The 21,278-nt window shown below is 47.9% G+C and overlaps 1 protein-coding gene across 10 annotated transcripts in view; it reads right to left on the bottom strand.

Moving 5' to 3' along the window:
- CRTC1 (CREB regulated transcription coactivator 1) overlaps positions 1 to 21,278 on the bottom strand; it is a 48,160-nt gene that overhangs the window by 15,281 nt on the left and 11,601 nt on the right. For 3 of the 10 annotated variants that reach the window (XM_059870025.1, XM_059870031.1, XM_059870032.1), the window contains 11 exons: positions 15,296 to 15,412; positions 13,868 to 13,915; positions 11,041 to 11,178; positions 9,188 to 9,249; positions 8,314 to 8,408; positions 7,104 to 7,189; positions 6,695 to 6,738; positions 5,387 to 5,607; positions 4,247 to 4,383; positions 3,244 to 3,495; positions 1,206 to 1,307 (listed from right to left, as the gene is read on the bottom strand). In XM_059870025.1, the coding sequence (XP_059726008.1) occupies positions 1,206 to 1,307; positions 3,244 to 3,495; positions 4,247 to 4,383; positions 5,387 to 5,607; positions 6,695 to 6,738; positions 7,104 to 7,189; positions 8,314 to 8,408; positions 9,188 to 9,249; positions 11,041 to 11,178; positions 13,868 to 13,915; positions 15,296 to 15,412 (1,302 nt within the window). The remainder of the gene's footprint in view (positions 1 to 1,205; positions 1,308 to 3,243; positions 3,496 to 4,246; positions 4,384 to 5,386; positions 5,608 to 6,694; positions 6,739 to 7,103; positions 7,190 to 8,313; positions 8,409 to 9,187; positions 9,250 to 11,040; positions 11,179 to 13,867; positions 13,916 to 15,295; positions 15,413 to 21,278) is intronic. The other 7 variants (XM_059870027.1, XM_059870033.1, XM_059870034.1 and 4 more) reach the window with 4 other exon arrangements.

Below are 21,278 nucleotides of genomic sequence, written 5' to 3' on the forward strand. Positions count from 1 at the left end.
TCCTTGGCACTGACCAGTGGGGACAAAACCAAGCCAGAGTGATTGAGAAATCAAAGGGGGAAAAAAAAATAAATCAAAATAAACCCCAAATGTGGACGTGCTGTCCAGTGAGAACTGAGAGTTTGCAGCATGCTCTGCTCTAGGGGACAGTGCTGGTTTTTGGAGGCACACAGGGCACAGCAGAACTCACAGAAACAGGCAGAAGAGAGAGGTTAAGAAGCAACTGAGGCAGGGTTAAGGAAATGCAGACAATTCCTGCCACTCGGATCCAGGGCTGAGCTTACCATGACCTGGCTAATGAAGGAGACCTGGAGCTTCTGCCTGGCAACCATGAAGGGGCAGCACTTATTTAGAAAGGATCCTCCTTACAGCCTTCAACGTTCAGTGATGAAACAGAAAATGGATTTTCAGACTCTTGTGATGCTCTGGAAGAATTCCCTGCACTTCTTTTCTCCAGGTGGGATTCTCCAGAGCAGCCAGCTGGGGCTCTTTCAGCAGCACCAGGCACTGAAAATGCACTTTCTTACACTGGGGCACCCTCAAATTTTGCCTGGTTTTAATTTCTTGCTGCTGGCAGGTAAAAAATCTCCCCTTCAGAGGATCACACACTCCCCCAAGTTGTGATTTCCATCCAGGACATGTGGATGTGTGAGGAGATACAGGCAGAGCAAGGAAAAGCAGCTGGCATGCAAGGGAGTGTGCTGGGAACCCAATCCCTGCCAGCCACAAGCTGCTCATTTTAAGAGCATTTTCTCCAGGGTTTTCTCTCACTGTGTGTGTTCTCACATAAAAAAGGCCCTGATCTAAATCAGTTTGGGATATTGAGTGTAAATATTTAAATATTTAGTGCCCAGGAGTTTTCCTGCTGCAGGAGGCACTGAAATTCCCCCTTTCTTGCCCTCCCATCAGCTCCCCTGGGATCCTGGCAATTGAAAGGGCTCTACCTGGAGGTTCTGCCCCCCAGACAAACACCACCCCAGTGCTCCACCAGCAGCCTGATCCTGTGGTTCTCTGCTCACTGCAAAAGGCAATTCAGCAGCTCCTGAAGCCCTGTGGGAGTGGGGATGGAGAGGCGGCCGAGATGGGGCGTCGGTGATGCATGAGGCACACACGAGTCACACTGAGACAACTATGGGGCAGTGATGGAGAAATCCAGCTCAAACACACACGAGAAGCAAGGCCTGTGGAAGCACAGAGTCCCTTACTTGAGGGGAGCTGCCAGGAGAGAAGCCTTGATTGGAGACAGGAGAGGTGGGAGACTGGTTGGCTGGGGAGCCAGCATTACTGCGGTACTGCTGGAGTGAGGCCTACAGAACAACACAGAGTTAAACACCTGCCGTGAGGGAGCCTTGCAAAACACCAACAACTTCTGCAGGGATGCAGCTGGGAGAAACCATCCTCTTCAGGGTCTGTGTGGGGAGACAGGATTGTATGAATGAGGTCCCCAAAATGGGGGGAGAGAGCTCTGGGATGGGCCCAGGGCAGGGGCAGGCACAGCTGGGAGCATTTCCTGCCTGTTCTCACTTCTGCTCGGTTCAAAATATATTCAAAAAATCAGGTCAGCCAAGGATTTAGGGCAAAGAAGTCTTGGAAGCTGGGAATAATTCAAAAAGAATGTCATTCATGCTTCAGTTCCAGTGGCAGCCCCACGTGTGTGTTCACTGGGATGCTGCCCTGCCTCCAGCTGTGTTAGCAGCACAGCGCAGGTGAGAACACCTGAACAACAAACCTGAGCTCCCAACCTGTCCCCAGCAGCCCCAAACTCCACTGCACCCCAGGACATGGAGCAGGCCCCCTCAGGGAATTCACACTGTGCTCTGCAGGCTTTAGCTGGGATTTTTATGCTCTTCTCAGCTGTCCTGAGAAGTTATTTTCAAAGATTTAATTTTTTTTCCATTATAAAGAACCCTGGTTTGGAACAAATTAATAATATTAATGGGATTTAAATAATGCTGCACTAATTAACATCAAGAGTAGCCCAGCTCTTCTTATTTCACTTCCATTGGAAATTAAGGGATGATTGAGGAGAACCTGCAATCCAGTGAATTTAACCAGATGTGCAGGGTGGGAGAACTCTGCGCTGCCATTTTTGACCTCAAACTCTGTAAATCCCAGGAAAATGTCTCTTTGTACTCTGCACTGCCACTTACAACCTGTCAGAAGGTTGTACAAGCTACAAATACATTTCAATTCTCTTTTACAAAACCTGTGCAGAAGTTGCCAGCGAGGCTGTGACAGCTCCAAAAGCTTTTTGATAAAGCGGCTTTAAATCTGTTTATTTAGGAATTACTCGAGTTGCTTTAGAAGATAAACACAGCAGCCTAAAAGTTCAGGTCATAAAGAGGTTTAGGATGAGGAAAGCAACACAGAAAGCAAAGGATGAGATCAGAATTGTCTGTGCTGGTGCTACATGAGGATTAGAATCAAAACAGGGACACGTTTGAGTGGGGTGGGATCCTTTCCACTGCTGGCTTGTCCTTCCCTCTTCCCCTCCCCACCCTGGAAGGGAAGCAGCTGCTCTCAAGGAGCACCAACTGTTAAAACTTTCCTCCACAACCGAGTGCAGATCAGCAGGATGGATTTGTTTCACTGCCAAAGCCATTCCTGTCACTACAGCACTGCCAGGACACCACGGGTGGGACACCCAGGACCCCCAGGGCAGGAGGGGCTGGGGGAGCTGGGACTTCCCTTCTCTCCTGGCCTCTGATTCCTGATTGGGGATTTTCAGCTGCTGAGACAGAACATTTCCTAACAGGCCACGTTAGAACAGGCAGGAAAAGGGATCTGTCCATAAATCCTTGCTCCAATTCTTCAGGGCACTGGAGGCAGCCACAAATCCCATTTTAAAACACATGCTCTAAAATTCCTTGCAATAAAAGGGTTCTAGTGAAACTGCAGAGAATACCTGGTTCCAGACAACTTTTGGAAAGTGAATTTTTCAGATGGTATTTTATTGGGGAATGGTTGTTGTGGTTGGACTCTCTCTCGAGGCTCTGGGAGTTCCCCCAGTCTGTATCATGATGTGTTGCGGGGACACTCAACACCCTGAAAATCTCCCAGAAAACACTGATAGATTTAAGCTGGGACAAAATGTAATACAAATTTCCCTCTAGAAAACACTTCAAGGTTCATTTAACCAAAACCATTTGAAGTTTACTTCAGCCTCCCTCAAACCCTCATCACCACGGGGTTGTCCAAGCTGATGTCCCAGCCCTTCCCAAGGAAAGCCCTTCCCCAACTCACCGAGTTGATGTCAATTCCCATGGAGGGCTGGCTCTGGCTGCCCGGAGGTGACTGGGGGATGGTGGAAGGTACCGTGACAGACAGAGGGGGCAGCTGGGGGCCCCTCTGCAGCGCCGAGCTCTGCAGCAGAGGGGGGGTCTGGGGCAGGGAGCTGGCCACTGCTGGCTGCTGCTGCTGCTGGGAGCTGGTCTGGGTGAAAAAGGGGTACGGGGGGAGCTGCTGCTCCAGGGACAATGCATCCATAGCCACGGCCTGCAAAGGAAGGAGCAGCATCAGCCAGGCTGGCTGGGGATTCCTCTTCCCACCCAGAAAATGGAGTCGGTAAAAATGACACCTAAAGGTTCAGAGAGTCAAGAAGCTGCTCTGAGATGTTCCTGGCCCTGGCAGGGGTGGATTGGATGAGGTTTAAGGTTCCCTCCAAGTCAAACCATCCCATATAAACCAATACTTTACAAGCCCAGTTGAATCTTGAGGTCAGAAATCACCAACCTGGGCAGTCACAGAGCCACAATGAAATAGATTTTAAAAGTTAATTTGGTTTCTGTCACAAATTAGAGAAATGGCTTTCAAGTATCACAGCTCGCTTTGGGACAACACAAAAAAAGGGTGGTGTAAGAGAAGGTTTTTATCACAGTTTTTATCACAGAAAAGAGGAAGTAAAATCTGCCCCCTGTAAAAACCTCTCCTGTTTCAAGGCTCTCAGTTAAGGAACACCTTTAAAGGAGGAAATTACAGAACAAGAGATGAAGTTCACGGAATCATGGTTTGGGCTGGAAAGGACCTTAAAGCTCATCTTGTCCCATGGACAGGGACACTTTTGACTATCCCAGGCTGCTCCAAGCCCAGTCCAACCTGGCCTTGGGCACTCCCAGGGATGGAGCAGCCACTTCCCCCCACCCTCCCAGGGAAGAACTCCTTCCCAATACCCCAGTAGCTCTTTGATTAAGCAGATGACACCAATGAAGCTGCAACTGGGAAGCCTGGATTGCCCCTGAGCTCCTACCTGAGTGATGGGTGACAGTGGGGACAGCGTGGGGGACATTTGCTGGGACTGAGGTCGCCGCGAGTCCGCGCCCAAGGACAGGGGGCTGACGCTGGGCTGGCGGTGCTGGGACGGGGCCGGCGTCGTCGTCATTCCTGCTGGGAACAACAAACCCCCCTCAGCACAGCAGGAACATGACAGGGACACAGCAGGGACACAGCAGGGACACAGCAGGGCCCTGCTGAGCTCTGGACCCAAAAGAATTCCCTAAAGCAGGAGAAAAGAGCGGCCTGAGAGGGCAGCGCCGGAGGCGCCTCGGCCGATGGCGCAGGAGCTCGTTAGGTGATTTGTAATTAATTTTGTCAGGTTGAAGAGCATCAGGATGAGAGGAAGAGCCCTGTGGGCTGTCCTGGCTCAACCCCAGGCACGGTTGGTCAGGTTGGTGGGCAGGATGAGCAATTGGAAGAGGCAGAGCAGCCTCAGCAGTTCCGGACACCGCAGGCAGCATGCTCACACACCTGCACTCGGCCGGCCCAGGAAAAGCAGGTTCTGCTCTGTTTGTGTGGGCTCAGGCTCTGGGAGTGAGATAACAAATCCTGGAACCAGCCTTATCAGAGGGCACTTGAGGTACTGTGAAAGCAAACACCTCTTTAATGGAAAAAGCAGAAGCAGAACTGGTTATGCAGGAAGAGCCCCATTTTTAATGAGCCAGCAGGGCAGGAAACGTCCAGCGCACTCCCAGGAGCCACAACCCGGCACGGGCTGAGGACAAACAACCCAAATATGATCATTTTGTTCAGATCCAGCCAAAAATCTGGGAGTTTAGAAACCTCCCCTCTTTTCTGCTTCACCCCAGAGGAAATGAGGGAAGGATCTGAGGCCAAGCCAGCATGAGCAGCAACTCAGAGGAGCCTGCAGCTCCCGGGCACCTGGCACAGCTCAGGGCTGCCAGGCAGGTGCCAGGCTGCCAAGGAGGCAGCAGGAGAAGGAGCTCAGGCAGGCAGGTGCCCAGCCCAGCACTGGCTCCCCCTGACCCCCAAGATGCTGCCATGCCCAATTCCCCTCGAGGTAAAGTGAATCAAATCCCCATTTTTGTGCACAGGAGCCACACTGAGGGAAATGAGGGAAATCAGAGTTCCACGCCGAGCAGGGCTGGCTCACCCTGGCTGGCAGAGCTGATGCCCAGGTGGGTCAGGTTGGCAGCGAGGTTGCCAGTGCTGCTGGAGCTGCTCAGGGCAGGGAAGGAGGATTCCTCGGGGTCCAGGGGCGTGGGCAGGGGCGAGGGGAAGTGGATGTTGGTCAGGTCTGGCAGCGAGCCGCCCGTGTTGTGCGTGCCAGGGATCAGGGCTGTAGTGTTCTCCTGCTCGGCTGAGGGGAAGATACTGCATGCAAGAGAAAAAAAAAAAAAACAAATTAATTGATGGTTCAGTCTGGAGAGAGCCTTTTAAAATTGAGTTCACAAGAAATTTTATTAAGATTTTTTTTGAGTTTTTTAAAATTTATTTCATTAAGATTTTTTGGAGCTTTTTGAAATTTATTTCACGAGAAAATTTTATTGAGGTTTTTTTTGAGATTTTTGAAATGTATCGAACAAGAAGAATTCCTAAAGATTTTTTGAGTTTTTTAAATGTATTTAACAAGAAAATGTTGTTAAGTTTTTTTTTGAGATTTTTGAAATGTATCGAACAAGAAGAATTCCTAAAGATTTTTTGAGTTTTTAAATGTATTTAACAAGAAAATTTTGTTAAGGTTTGGAGATTTTTAGAAACAAGAAAATCTAACAAGAAAATTTTATTAAGATTTTTTGAGTGGTTTAAATGTATTTAACAAGAAACTTTTATTAAGTTTTTTTTTGAGCTTTTAAAAATTTATTTCATTAAGATTTTTTTTAAGCTTTTTGAAATTTATTTCTCCAGAAAATTTTATTAAGATTTTTTTTCAGATTTTTAAAATGTATTGAACAAGAAAGATTTATTAAGGATTTTTTTTGAGCTGTTTAAAGTATATCTAACAAGAAAATTATATTAAGATTTTTTTTGAGGTGTTTAAAATGTATTTAATGAGAAAATTTCATAAAGAAGTTTTTTTTAAGCTTTTAAAAATTTATTTAACAAGGAATTCCACAAAGAAGATATTTCTAAGCTTTTTAAAATTTATTTTAAAAGGAATTCCATAAAGCGGATATTTTTGAGCTTTTTAAAATGTATTTAACAAGAAAATTTGATTAAAAAGATTTTTTGGAGGTTTTAAAAAAGTATTTAACAATTAAGAATATTTTTTGAGCTTTTAAAAATATCTTTAAGAAGAAATTCCATAAAGAAGATATTTTTAATATTTCTGACCTTCAGAGGGTCTTGTTTTGTTCCTAGAAAATTCCCAGAAAATTCCAAAGCAATTGGATATTCCATCCAAAATTCTTCTTAAAGATCTCTAAAAGTGCTTTTAAAATAAGAAATTGTGAGAACTTACTTGATTCCTGGAACTTCACAGGATTTAGGTCTCGATGACCCAGTCTGAAATAGAAGGGAGAGAGATTTGAAGGCAAAACTGCTGCTGGAGGGTGCTGCCTCAGAAATATTTCAATTTAATCATTTCTGTGTGAGAAATCATTTCTGGCAGCTCTTAGAAGATATTTATCCCTTTTTTTTTTTGCTTTATTGGTCAAAGAAATCTTAAATTTTGAGAGTTTCTCCTCACATAACCAAGCCTGTGCATTCACACCCCCATAAAATGCTCTTTCTGCTCTAATGTTCATTATTTGTTTTTAAACACAGCATTTAATCTCCAATCTCAAGGAGTTTATTAATATTGACAGTGACTAAAGCATTCCTTTATCTAAATATGTTCAGAAAATAAAATTTAAAGGTGCAATTCCCACCTTTTTAGTGTCCCAGCCTTGCTTTGAGAGGGTTTTGTCTGCATCAGAGGTGGTTTCTTCCATTCCAGGGACAGTCAGCAATAAAACTAAAAATTAAAATATACATATATGTATTAATAGGAATAATTAATAATCAATAATATTCAGCTTCTCACTTGGAAGTTTAACCTTTGGGAAAACCTTAGGAAGTTTAAATTCTCAAGGAGGATGAAACAATAAAAAATGGCTGAGAATTGATGTGATGGCTGGAACTTCCCAGGAGGTTTCTGCAGGTGTTTGTGGGTGTTGCCTGAAGGGTTCAGCTGAGGAGTTTTTGGGATCAGGGATTTGAAGGCGGGTCAATTCCTTCAGGATCAGCAATTCCCGATTTTCCCGAGCTGGAGCAGGAGCAGGGCCCAGCAGAGGGCACCAGAGCTGAGGGTGCCAGAGCTGCTCCAGCCTCTGGGATCCTCTGGAACTGCTCTGGGATCCTCTGGAATCGGCCTCTCCCTGGGATCCCCCAGCCTGGAATTGCTCTGGGATCCTCTATGATTGTTCTGGGATCCTCTGGAACTGCTCTGGGATCCTCTGGTATCTGTCTCTGGGATCCCCCAGCCTGGAATTGTTCTGGGATCCTCTGGAATTGCTCTGGGATCCTCTGGAATCGGCCTCTCCCTGGGATCCCCCAGCCTGGAATTGCTCTGGGATCCTTTGGAATCTGCCTCTCCCCCAGCCTGGAACTGCTCTGGGATCCTCTGGAACTGTTCTGGGATCCTCTGGAACTGCTCTGGGATCCTCTGGAATTGTTCTGGGATCCTCTGGAATCTGCCTCTGGGATCCTCTGGAATCTGCCTCTCTCTCCCTGGGGATGCTCCTGGGGATCCCCAGCCTGAATGAACTCGGGGTGCAGCCTCTGCTCCTTCCCTGCAGGTCCCTACTGAAATTCTGGGAATTCCACTCTGCTCCAGGAGCTCCTCCAGAGCCCCCCCAGCCCAGAGGACCCTCCCCAGGGCAGGAATGACAAAATTTGGGGCTCAGGAAAAACTTCCCCCTTCGTTCTGTGTCATTTTTTCCTGGATTTCAGCAGCCAGAGAGGTGAATGTGATCCAGCTGCTGTCCCAGAAGTGTCAGCACTCCTGAATTTTACAAACACAAGAGCCCAACCTGTGGGGATTCCATTGTTAGAAATCTTTTTATCTTGTTTTGTTTTGTTTTGTTTTTTTCTGCTCACCTCTTTTCTGCTGCATGTCCTGGGACCCTCCTGAAAAGGATTCCTGCTGAGCTGGAGTCATGGTGCTCTGGTGCAAGGCAGAATCAGAATTTGTCCTGAGAGAAAGCAAAACCCACAATATTTTTATTGTCAGCTCCACTAAATAACAGAATTTTCCTCTCAGATAAAAGCAACAACTCAGTAAAACCTCAATATTGTGCATTAAAACCCAAAGATCTCTGTATGGCAGAAACCAGGCAGAATTTCCTTGTGAAACAATCCATTTGCAGAACAAATTAGTTCAAGTTTGAAGAGCAATTGTTTCAATAATGGGATTGAGAGGAACACAGGATCAATTGGTTGCCCTTGTTAGAACAGAGTTTTATCTGCTTTGTTCAGATTAAATATGATCAAATAAAGCCATTTTAAGCTGTTTAGCCATACTTTGGTTATTGTGGTGGTTAAAACAAACATTCCTGGTTGGGAGGAGGAAAAGGAATGCTTCAGGATGTTGTGGAGATGGGAATTTCCATGGCCAACACATCTCAGGATGAACTTTGAGTGTGGCCACCCTCAAAGTGTAACTCTGTGTTCCTTCCCACTGGAACACTCCCAGCCCAGTTTCTGCACCAAGAGAAATATCCAAGTCTTGGGCTGTGCTTGGGAACATCTGGATTTTTAAAGATTTTTAAGGATTTTTCAAGATGAAACTTTAAGGATTTCCCTTTAAAAAGGTACCATTAAATTAAAGTATCACTTGCAGACACCTCAATTTTAGAGCTCATCTAAAGTGAGCACTAATGAATTCAAAGCTGAGTTTCTGAATTTCCAAAGGCACAATCCCAAGGGCTGCAGGGTCAGAGAGCACCCAAAGGCCCAGGATGGTGGCACCCACCTCCTCCAGCTGGTGTCCGAGGGCGGTGACAGGTACACGGTGCCATAGGGGCAGCTGTCCACGTGGGCCAGGGTTAAGGCAGCAACACTTCCACTCCAGCAGGAAATCTTTTCCCAAGAATAACTCCAATTATCCTGTCAGAACCACTAAACTCACAGATTCTCTACAGGGAGCTGTAAAAGGATCTCAACCCAAAGTATTATCTGGATTGTTGGGATGTTTGAGCAGTAAAAAATCCTTCCTCCTTTCCCATGGATTTAACTCCTGGTGCCTCCACCCTCCTGTCACACATCCCCTCCAGCCCCATCACTGCCAGCTGATTTTACACTGTCAGGAGTGCTCAGCTCAGCCCCATCCCCAAATGCCAACAGGGTGAATCAACCTGCACTGAAATGCACCAGGAGCTGCCAAGGAGAACCCTGGGCTGGCTCTGCTCAGCTCCAAAGGGAAACTCCACTTCCCCAGGACAGCCCCGACCTTCCAGGGAATCCTGGAGTGGTTTGGGTTGGAATGAGAGCATGCAGAGCTGGCAGAGAGGGTGCACCCAATCCCACATGTGCCCATGTCACCCTTAAATGTCCCCAAACCAGCTCTGAGGATGCTGCTGGTGCCCACTTGGACTCTGAGCTGTTGACCACATCCCTTTGGACACATCCACCCATCAAACCCAGTTTAACACTGGACATGCCATGGGACAGAGCCAAGTGCCTCACACAACCCAGACAGGGCCACCAAACCCACAGGGCACCCAGTGCTGCTGGGTGTCCCAGTCCACCCAAGCTGCCCCAGCTCCATGTGGATCACCATCCCCACGGAGAGCTGAGCAAAGGGGAACTCTTACTTTACAAACAGGAGGTGTTTATGGAATAGATCAGGGCAAAATGATCTTTGGGAAAAGCAGGGCCACGGAGCTGGGAAGTGACTCCACTGCTGGCGAGGAGGGAGCAGAAGGGATGGGTGGTGTGGCACCCTGAGGGGAAGGAGCAGAAGGGATGGGTGGTGTGGCACCCTCAGGGGAGCAGAAGGGATGGGTGGTAGGGCACCCTCAGGGGAGGGATCAGAAGGGATGAGTGGAGTGGCACCTTCAGGGGAGGGATCAGAAGGGGTGCTGGGGCAGTGGGTACCCTCAGGGGAGGGATCAGAAGGGGTGCTGGGGAGGTGGGCACCCTCAGGGGAGGGATCAGAAGGGGTGCTGGGGAGGTGGGTACCCTCAGGGGAGGGATCAGAAGGGGTGCTGGGGAGGTGGGTACCCTCAGGGGAGGGATCAGAAGGGATGAGTGGAGTGGCACCTTCAGGGGAGGGATCAGAAGGGGTGCTGGGGAGGTGGGTACCCTCAGGGGAGGGATCAGAAGGGGTGCTGGGGCGGTGGGCACCCTCAGGGGAGGGATCAGAAGGGGTGCTGGGGAGGTGGGTACCCTCAGGGGAGGGATCAGAAGGGGTGCTGGGGCGGTGGGCACCCTCAGGGGAGGGATCAGAAGGGGTGCTGGGGAGGTGGGCACCCTCAGGGGAGGGATCAGAAGGGGTGCTGGGGAGGTGGGCACCCTCAGGGGAGGGATCAGAAGGGGTGCTGGGGCGGTGGGTACCCTCAGGGGAGGGATCAGAAGGGGTGCTGGGGCAGTGGGCAGCCTCAGGGGAGGGATCAGAAGGGGTGCTGGGGCGGTGGGTACCCTCAGGGGAGGGATCAGAAGGGGTGCTGGGGAGGTGGGCAGCCTCAGGGGAGGGATCAGAAGGGGTGCTGGGGCAGTGGGCAGCCTCAGGGGAGGGATCAGAAGGGGTGCTGGGGCAGTGGGCAGCCTCAGGGGAGGGACCAGAAGGGGTGCTGGGGCAGTGGGCAGCCCTGCTCCCAAGGATATCTGCCGGCCGTGCTTGTCCACGGAGAGCGGGCGGCGGTGGGGCGAGCCCAGGCGGTTCCGGTCCCGGTACACTCTGTCCACCAGCCCGTGGTGCCGCGTGGTCCTGCTCGTGTCCAGGGCTGACGACTGGAACGGGGTCTGGGAGAGACACAGGCATTACCCACAGGGAAAGAGCCCCAGCCTGCCCAGAGCCTCCTCCTCCTCCTCCTCCTCCTGTGCCAGGCTGGCTCGCTCTGAGCGATCCGACTCCGAACAAGATGAGCGCCTTGCAGTGTTGTTTTTCCTCCGACAGCTTTTTGGGAAAGCTGCCTCCTCCAGAAGGGGCCATGCTGGAGTGCCCTGGCCTGGCCCAGCGCTGCCCTCACAGCCTGGCACCCCTGAAGCCCCGGGGCTGAGCGTGGCAGGAGCTGCCAGGCGCTGGCCGCATGCCCTTGGTGCAGCATGCAGGGTGCACAGGAGGAACATGCCGACATCCAGAGCCTGACCCGGGGCAGGAGATGCAGGAGGAGCTGCACGCTGAGCTCAGCATTCCCCAGGACACGCTGCCTGCTCTCAGGGCTGCCTCTCACCCCTCCTTGCAGCAGATTTATCTTAAGGGGACACTGAGAGAATGAAATGAAAAAGAGAAGCAGTTTCCTTCCTCCTCTGTCGGATGGGTTTGAAGTGATTTTCAGCTCCTTCAGTGACCCGAGGTGGGATGATCCCACCTGGACTCTTATCTCCCTGACATCCTGAGCAGATGATTTCAGAGCAGGAGGATGGCAGGGGAAGGACAGGGAAGATGAATTCCCAGGCTAAACTGGAAAACTTTCACATTTTCCACAGCCCTTCCCAGCGTGTACCGGGGGGACAAAGGAAGTACCGAGGGGTCAATCTCTGCTCGTACTCCAGCAGCAATTTATGGGTCTCCAGGGAGAAAAATCCTCCCCAGCCTTGCACTCCCTGCCAATGTGAACAGCTTTGCTGAGTCCCTCAACACCATCTGTTTGGAAATCCAAAATTTCCTCCTCCATTCAGGTGCTGCACGTGGCAAATGCACTGTCCTGTCTGCCAAGCCATGAAACCATCTGGCTTCCACATTCATCCCTTTTTCTTTTGCTTTTTTGCTTTTCTTTTTTTTTTCCAAGTGTCAGCTTTGGCTGTTGAAAAGATTATTTCTATAAAGCTTTGCATTTATTTTGAAAGGCTTTGTTTGTATGAACTTTTTAAAGAGTCTTTCTACTATTTTAAACCCTTTTCTCTTCAGCAAATATTGGGCTCCTCACCCTCCCTGCACACACGGGCTGTGTTAACAGAGCTGCAGAGGGGCTGTGGTGTTTATTTTCTCATTTCAGAGCCAACATTTTATATGCAGCAGAATATTTAAGGCAACAGGGGACTAGAAAGGAGCACAGTGACTTTTTACAGGACTCTCAGCACTTCAGATCGTGGGGTTTGTGCTTCACTTCCTCACTTGGCTGAGAAATCTCAAATAGAATCTCAATTTTAAGGGATTTAAATTCAAACACCGTGTTTTAATCTCTGCTGCAAGCACTGAACAACAATCCCCACACACAAGTGGGAATACTCATCGTTCCAAAGTGACAAAAGGTCTCAAACTCCTCCTTTTTTCTGTTGTTACAGCCCAAAAGGCAGCAAAATTTGCAAATACGTGCTTGGAAGGTCAACAGGAAAAGCAATTTCCTATGTCAGTGGTGTCAGCAGAGTGCTGCTAAAAAAGGAGCAGCCAGCCCTGAGCCCAGGGCTCACCTGGAATTTAAAGGGAGGCCAAGGCATAAAATTATAAAGACAAAAAGTTTCATGGAAAACCAGCTATTTTTTAGGGTTTTGCCTTTAATTGGCACAATTTCCTTATAAAAACACCATAAAGATCTCATCTGAGTGCAGCAGTGGCACAAACAAACACAGAATGTGTCCCAGGCCAGGGCTACAGCTCACACCAAGAGGGATTTTGGGGCAGTGCTGTTCCTGGGTTTACAGGAACCAAGATCCCAAAAGAATCCTGAATTTAGGGAAACAGAAAACACCTGAGGAAATGGATACCACCTCCAACAGGTCTGGCTTCTCTCAGCAACCTTCCTATAAAATTTATTTAGGGCCAAACACCAGGACAATGTGCCTGGATTAAAAGTTCCCATCTCTGTGTGGCATGAGATATTTAACTCTAGGGAAAAAAAATTATTAAAAATAATTAATAGATCTGAGCATTGATTGTATTTGGGAAAATGAAGAACTAAAAGGGTTTCACTCCCCTGAAAAACATTGAAGGGTTTGAGACCAGATCCCAAACCCCCCAAACCGTGAGAAAAGCAGCTCAATACAGACAGGAAGGAAAAAGCTCAGTGCTCTCCAAGTGTCCTTTTAGGATTCATCAGGAATTAACCCAGGTGAGGTGGATGAGGGGGAAGGAGGAGTGGTACCTACTGCTGGCTGATGTTCTGGTGCCTCCTGGTGCCAAGCAGGATTTGGGAATTCATTCTGCCCTTCCCCACGGATTTAAACATGCAGGCTGAGTGCACATGCTCAGAGATTGCTGAAACCACAGGCCAAGACTGAATAATCCACTGGCTGCACCAAAGAAACCCCCAAAAAACCAGAAATAACCACATGACAGCAAGTCCAGGGAGTCTGCACAGGAATTATTTGCATGTTCCAGACTGGGATGCATGGCAAAACCTGGATTTGTGTGGCAGCCCTGCAGTCCTGTGCAGCTGGGGGTGACCCAAATAACTCCTGTGCAGGGCAGAGCTGTGCAGGAATACGTATCCACCTGGGCTAAGGGACCAGTCCTAAATACGTATTTGCACAAACCTAAAAACTTGTTTACCAAAGAGACAGGAACTGCTCCAAAGGCTTCAGCCAGAGCTCCGTTGTGCTGCAAATCAAAGAAGCAGAAGATGCTCAGACACCAACGCTCTCAGCAGGCACAACCACCCAGGCTCTGCCTTCACACCATCCCAGAGTCGTTTGCAGTCGTGCTTTCAGCTTCAGATTGCAAAAACCTGGAAAGCTTTTCCCCCCTGCTACAAACACACGGGGTTGTTTTGTTGCTTGTCACCATTTGTTATCTGGAACAACATCAATTTGAGGGGTTTTTTTTAGAGTGTGTGTGTGAAAAAATATAGAAAACCCCAGGGTTTAAGGATAGTTTGTTTCTGTCTCCTCCTCCAGTCATTCATAAATTTCTGAATATTCCCTTTTCAGCAGTCAGGATTAAAACAGTCCAGGTAAAAACCACCAGTGATGGCCATCAAGCACAGAAATACTGAAATATTATTGTTTAAAAGGAATTCTTAACCTCCTTAACAAAAAGCTGAAGAGAAGAGCTTGAACAGAGCAGACGTTGTGGAGTAACACTGGGGACCTGAATCCACTACAAACCTCTGCTCTGTATTCCCCAAAGAATTCAAGATTAAAACAGACTTTTGCCTCTCCTCCTGCACGAGATTCAAGCTTTTAACCTGCCCAAATTCAGCTGTCTGCACCTATTTCAAGAAGCAGTTAGAGGAGGTCAGCAAGAGTTTCTCCATCTTTATTAAGCAGCCTTCATCAGAAAACCACAACTGCAAAATTTCCTTCCCACCACATCCTCGTGAGCTCAACTGTAACTCTGACTGCTCAAAAAAGGAAAACCAATGCAGAAATGTTCATTATTTTGAGCTCTCTAAATCAACTCAACGTGGAAATCAGGAGTCCACAAAGGATCCACCAACTAATCCTGTCCTTGGACAACATCCTCTGTCCAAACATGCTTCAAACAGCAAAATATTCACCTGGAACTCTGATTTTCTGTTTAAGGTGCATCATTCCTGGAGTCACAAAACCCAGCCAGGACATTTTTACATTTCCTTTCCAGCCAGCCCAAAAAGAAGTGATTATTCTGACACCACTTTGTGTCCCACTGCTCTTCTCCTCTCCCAAGATTCCTCCCACAGAACATGCACATCAATTCCTCCACCCCCCAGCCCCCAACATCATCTTTATTTCCACCCATTTTGCTTTGAATTTACAGCATCTTCCCAGATTTCAGCAGGAATTGCATCTCTCAGGGTATTCCTGACCCCAAAGCCTCACAAGCAGGGACAGGAGAACTAAAATCAACAATCAGCATAAAAAAATACCCACACATCCCAACCCCACCAGAAGTTTTCACACCAGGGTGCTGACTTCTGGACCAGCAGCTGCCTGGGAGGACACAGCAGCATCCAAGCCCAGAATTCATCACCAAATCCAAGGAAAAAACCTCTGAACTCACCTGGAAGGGGAGATCCATGGCACTGTTCCCAATCTGATTCACATTTGGCAATGACCCCCCATAGTACTGGCCACGACTCTGCCCCAGTTGCAAATATTGGGTTTTCTGCAGCTGTAGCTGAAAGAAATGAAGGAGGAAAATACAATTCCAACTGTTATAAGCAGCACAACTTGACACTGTGATCACTGAGAATGGAAATCATTAAAAGGCATCAATCCAACTTTTACAAAGGAGGGTCAACCTTCTCCACAAGTTTCTTGCAGCAGGAAAAGCCCTGGAGAAAGGGCAGGGAGAGCTTTCCAAGGCAAAGGCAGAGCCAGGTTCTCAAACAAAGGACAGAGAGGTTTTCCCAGAAAACCCCTTCAGCCAAGGAACAACCAAAGCACCACCAGGAATTCCCAGTGGGACAGGGACACGTGGATGCTCTGCAGAGCTTCCCTGGATTCCAGCTATCACCCTCCAGTCAAATATTCCAGGGGCTTGCCCAGAGCTGGAGACACTGCTGGATGTTTAGCTGGGATGCTCAGGGGAGCTCAAGGGTGCTCAGGGGAGCTCAGGGGTACTCAGGGTGTTCAGGGGTGCTCAGGGGTGCTCAGGAATGTTCAGGGGAGCTCAGGGGGTTCAGGGGTGCTCAGGGGAGCTCAGGGGGTTCAGGGGAGCTCAGGGTGCTCAGGGGTGCTTAGGGATGCTCAGGGAGCTCAGGGGTGCTCAGGGAGCTCAGGGTGCTCAGGGTGCTCAGGGGTGCTCAGGGGAGCTCAGGGGTGCTCAGGGTGCTCAGGGGTGCTCAGGGGTGCTCAGGGGTGCTCAGGGGAGCTCAGGGGGTTCAGGGGAGTTCAGGTGTGCTCAGGGGAGCTCAGGGGTGCTTAGGGATGCTCAGGGAGCTCAGGGATGTTCAGGGGTGCTCAGAGGAGCTCAAGGATGTTCACAAGTGCTCAAGGATGTTCAGGCATGTTCAGGGATGCTGAGGAATGCTCAGGGGTGCTCAGGGGTGCTCAAGGATGCTCAGGGGTGCTCAGGGGAGCTCCGGGGTGCTCAGGGATGTTCAGGGGTGCTCAGAGGAGCTCAAGGATGTTCACAAGTGCTCAAAGATGTTCAGGCATGTTCAGGGATGCTGAGGAATGCTCAGGGGTGCTCAGGGGTGCTCCAGGTGCCCACACCACACTGCCAGCACCCAGAGAAAAGGCCCAGCCTGTTCACTCCATGCCAACACTTTGGGGAGCATCCACGGAGGATCACAGAACTCCAGAATGATTTGGGTTGGAAGTGACCTCCAGGATCATCTCATCCCACCCCTGCCATGGCAGGGACACCTCCCACCACCCCAGGCTGCTCCAGCCTGGCCTTGGGCACTGCCAGGGATCCAGGGGCAGCCACAGCTGCTCTGGGAATTCCATTCCAGAGCCTCCCACCCTCCCAGGAAGGAATTTTATATTAAAAGAGTCCCTGAGTACAAGCTCACCCTGAGGACAGCTCACGCATTTTCCTGACGTTCAAACAATTCCTAGAAAACTCAAAGCCCTTTTATTCACAGAATTTCCCTCAGAAGCCAGCAATTTCCAACTGCACAGACAGTTTAAATCTCTGTGCCTGAGCTGAGGGACCAAACTAATCCCTGATTTAGGAGCTGACTCTGGAGATGAAACCTCTCCCCAGGACCACTGAGGTGGGAAAACAGCTCCAAGGTTGTGCCCAGCCTTGGCCAGGGTGCTCCCAAAACCTCAGCACCACCCACAAAGTGGTTGAGGGCTTTTTTCCTTAAAAACAAAAAAGGCAGATAATCCCCTCAGGCTGAAGATTTATCAGATATTCCCAGTTTTCCCTATCAAATGGCTGGGAAAGGTCCCATGTGAGGAGCAGGAAAGGCCCCTCTGCTTTTCTTGTGCAATATTTTGCCACGCAATTCCTGAAGCAAGACATGAAACGAGAGAAACCCTGTGTTAGTATCACTTAATGAGTCACAGCCCCTCCAACTCAGAGCACAAAAAGCACAATATCAGAACTAGCTGTGCTTTTTCACTGGCCCCTGCATATGTTTTTGTTGTTAAAAAAAAAAAAAAAAGAAAGGAAAAAAAAAAATAAAAGCCTTGTTTGGGATTTGGGCCAAACATTGAAATAATTATTCCAACAGGTGTTGGTTTCCTTTCAAGAACCTCCAAAAGGCACCCAGGGAGGAGGGGGTGGCTTTGTGTTTTTTTAAGATTTGGGGTTTTTTTCTCAGGATATTCCCACCTCAAAGCAGCACAGCACAGGGAGGTCAGGAGCATTTGTCTTTCTGCTGCACTTGCACGGAGATGAGGAGACCCAAGAGCTGGGGAGCCTTGGCTGCAGCAAGGATGAACAGGGCTGGAGATGTGTGCCAGAAATGGAGTGGGGATTGCTGCTCCTGCTCTCATCCATCAGCACAGGGGGAGAGCTGGCCTGGCTGCTCTGCTCTGCTCCTGCCTTTCAGGAGAGAGTGGCCCCCAGACTCTGCAGTTATTGAGCCCATCAACAACTGCCACTTGCAATCTGGGAAGATCAAGTGGAAGCAGAGCAGGATTTGTGTCCTGAGCGCCTCCCAGCTCCGGCTCTTTAGCTGCAAGAAAAGTTGGTTTGAATCTTAGGAGCTTGCTGTCATTGCAGCAGGAAAGCAGGAGTGAAATCAGCTCTGCTTTTTCCCTTCTCAGCAAAAAAAAAGCTGCAAGTTTCTCTGAGATACCTCAGTGCACAGTGGGAAGCAGCAGCAAAATCCAGAATAAAAGTTTGGGAAGGGACCTTAAATATGAATTAATTCCACCCCACTCCTTCCACTATGCCAGGCTGCTCCAGCTGGCCTTGGCCACTTCCAGGGATGGGAAATCCACAATTTCTCTGGGCAGGCTGTGCCAGGGCCTCCCCACCCTTCAGTGAAACAGATGCTGTGACTAAAATGAAATGATTGCACTTTCCTCTCCATCCACCCTGTGAGGTGGAGCAGGTACATGGCACAACTGGGGAGGAGGTTTTGAGAGAGGTTTGATTTTAAAAGAAAACAACAAAAAAGGAAAAAGCCTTTTCTGAACAGAAAACTCCCAATTACTCTGGAAATGTTAACAAGTCTCGGGGCAGCCCAGGGTTATCTCCTGGGCTTGGATTCAATTAGTGCAATCTGGATTCTGGATGAATTCAGACAGGGGAGGATGATAAGGAATTACTGAGGGCTCACCAGATTTATTAATTTCATGAACCACGAGAACTCGGTGACTCTGCACTGCAGCTCCTCCATGTCTCTGTGCTGTGGCCAAGAGCAGCTCCCTGACAGCTGAAAATATTGCTAAATATCCCAGCTCCTTCCCAAGGAAGCTCTTGGTAAGGAAACAGCTTTTGCTTGTTAAACCACTTTATTTCTACTCAGTTTTCTTGTTCTGAAGAAATGCTCCCCAAACACCAGATCCAAATGGAATCTGTAATTTTCCTTCCTCCAGCCTTTCTCTTACTCCACTTAACGTTAAATCTTCTTTTCTTTTTTCTTTAAAATCCAATGCAATAATGAAAAATCACAATTTCTGTGAACATTTATATGAAATACATCCATTTTTCCATTTGGGTTACCACTTGCTGCACACCCAGCTGTGTTTGTAGGGAGAGATTCAAGTTCTACAATTTAAAAAATATTAAATAAAGAGAGAAACAAAACCCTAAATACAAATCCAGTTTTCCTACAGATTTTCTAATATGCAGATGGGAATTAAATGAAGCACTTATTAAGAATTCAATACTTGAAGTTACTGAAATTCTCCCCTGAGAAATTCTGAGTAAATTACAAATTTGTGGGCAGAACTGACTGGGCAGTTTGGCAGTTTTGGCACTGTAAATCAACCCAGACCCACAGTCAAGGTTTTTCTTCAAATGCCTTTTGAACAGATGCAATGTGGACTGCCAGCACGATAATGAAAGGGTGGAGTGTCCGTTTGATCAAACCCCAGATACCTGATGACTCCAGGAAGCAGAGATTTGGTGATAACAGCTTTTGCACTGCCTTGCAGTTTCCACACCGTGCTTTCTCATAATTTCATTTCTTACCCTTTAAAAAAACCCTTCCTCTTTAGCACCTCCTGCCTAATCAGCAGCAAAATTAAAATTAGAAAAGTTTTATTAAAGCTGATTAAAGTTTTAGAGGCTGCAGTATTGGCAAATCCCCTCGTGCCAAGCTGAGTTTGCTTGGACAGGGGTGAAACTCCCCAGGAATTTTCACCTGGAGCCCCCAGCCCCGCTGCAGGAGTTGGGATTGGTGTCAGGATTTGGGTGTGAGGAATTTCCCAGAGAAGCAGAAGAACAAGAGGCTCCCCAGGTGCTGCTCTGGCTGGTCTCTGCAGCTGGAGTTAAGCAGAAAGTCAAACAGAGCTGCAGCTCCTGCTGCCATCCCAGGGGACTGGAGCCTTCTGAGGGAGATTTCTCCCATTCACAGCCCTGGTGGTGATAAGAAAAGCAAATAAAAGCTTAAAAAGAAAGAGACCTTAACAGTGATTTAATGATTTGGGTTTAGATTTAGGGCAGAGCTGCCACGAGCTACAAATCACCTCATTAACCCTTGAATTATTTCAAAATTCTTTAAGGTGCCAGAAACTCCCCAAGCACCCAGACTTTGGCTTCTCAAGGGAACATTTTTCTGCTCACAGTCCAAAATCCAGACTAAAATTTAAATTTAAAAACTCAACACTTGCCACTCAAATAATTACTAAAATTAAAACATTCAAATAACAGCTCGTTTATGGAGCCAACCTCCCTGAAAACTGCCTGGGATTTCTTTGATGCAATGAGCAAAGAATCACAAATGGAGAAGAGAAAATCCTGGGTAAGCAAGGAAAAGGGAATTTCTGTTCATTCTGTTTATTCCAGCAGCTGCTGGTGCCTCTCCACATTCCCAAGCTGAAAATGAAAATCAACCATGAGCAGACACAAAGTTCTGTGCTCAGAACAAGTTTCAGGGGCAGAGGATTTGGGTTTTCATTTTTAGTTTAGATCCCAAATTGTTCCCATCTCAGGGATCCTCCTGGAAAATGGGAATAATCCCAGCAGGGAATTCTGGAAAGGCTCTTCTGGGACTCCTCAGTCCTTCCCTGCACCTCTCATTCTCCCATCAGCAACTCCAGGTTTGAGTGGAGCTCCAAGTTGGGAGCAATCCAGGGAAAAATGGGGATAAATAAAAATATTCCAAATATTCCAGAGGCTCCCAGCACCTCTGGATCCCACCTGGGGAGTGAGGAAAAATGAATTAAAATATCCTGCTGCTCCCAGAAGAGAGGAATGAAGGTTGGGAAGACTTTTGGACTTTTCAATCTCTATAATGCCTTTAGAGCTTGGGTGAACACTGATTGTTTTTATCATTTTATCATGTTTTGGATAATTTATTGCAAATAATTACAAATACTTCCATTATTTCCATGTTACTGATACAAATTCAGCCATGCTGTTATCATATATTCAATAGGTGGCTGAAGAGATGGATTTGCAAGTTTAGCTTTTTATTTTAATTTCCCACGTAATTAAAAATTAATATTATGAAATCTAACAACAGCAATATTTTCACCTCAGCAGGCACCTGTAGTATGTAAATAATGGAGTTTCTCTTCAATGCCCTGATAAATGAGGGAAATAAATCTTGTGGTGCAAAGCCACATGTTTGAAATTGTCTTTTGGAGCAGCTCAGAGACAGAAAAAGGTGTGATACAGCAAACCCCAGCTCCAATTCTGGGATAAAACACCCTGATCCTCCAGGAAAGGGCTTGAGACTCAGGAGATAAAAAATATCTGCAATTCCAGGCAGGTGAGCAGGCTGCTGTCAGCTGAGAGATAAAAAAGGGGCTCAGAAATCCCGACCAGTGCCTGTGTGAACACAAAGGAGCCCCTGCAGCTGCTGAAAAACCTCTCCAAAATTAAGGCAGAACTGGAAATTCTATGTTCTGACAGAGGAGAAGGAGGGGATGGAGCAAGATCTTCTCTGCAGTCTGTGAGCACCTGAGGA

Source organism: Haemorhous mexicanus, chromosome 29 (assembly GCF_027477595.1).
Source record: "Haemorhous mexicanus isolate bHaeMex1 chromosome 29, bHaeMex1.pri, whole genome shotgun sequence".
Taxonomy (NCBI): domain Eukaryota; kingdom Metazoa; phylum Chordata; class Aves; order Passeriformes; family Fringillidae; genus Haemorhous; species Haemorhous mexicanus.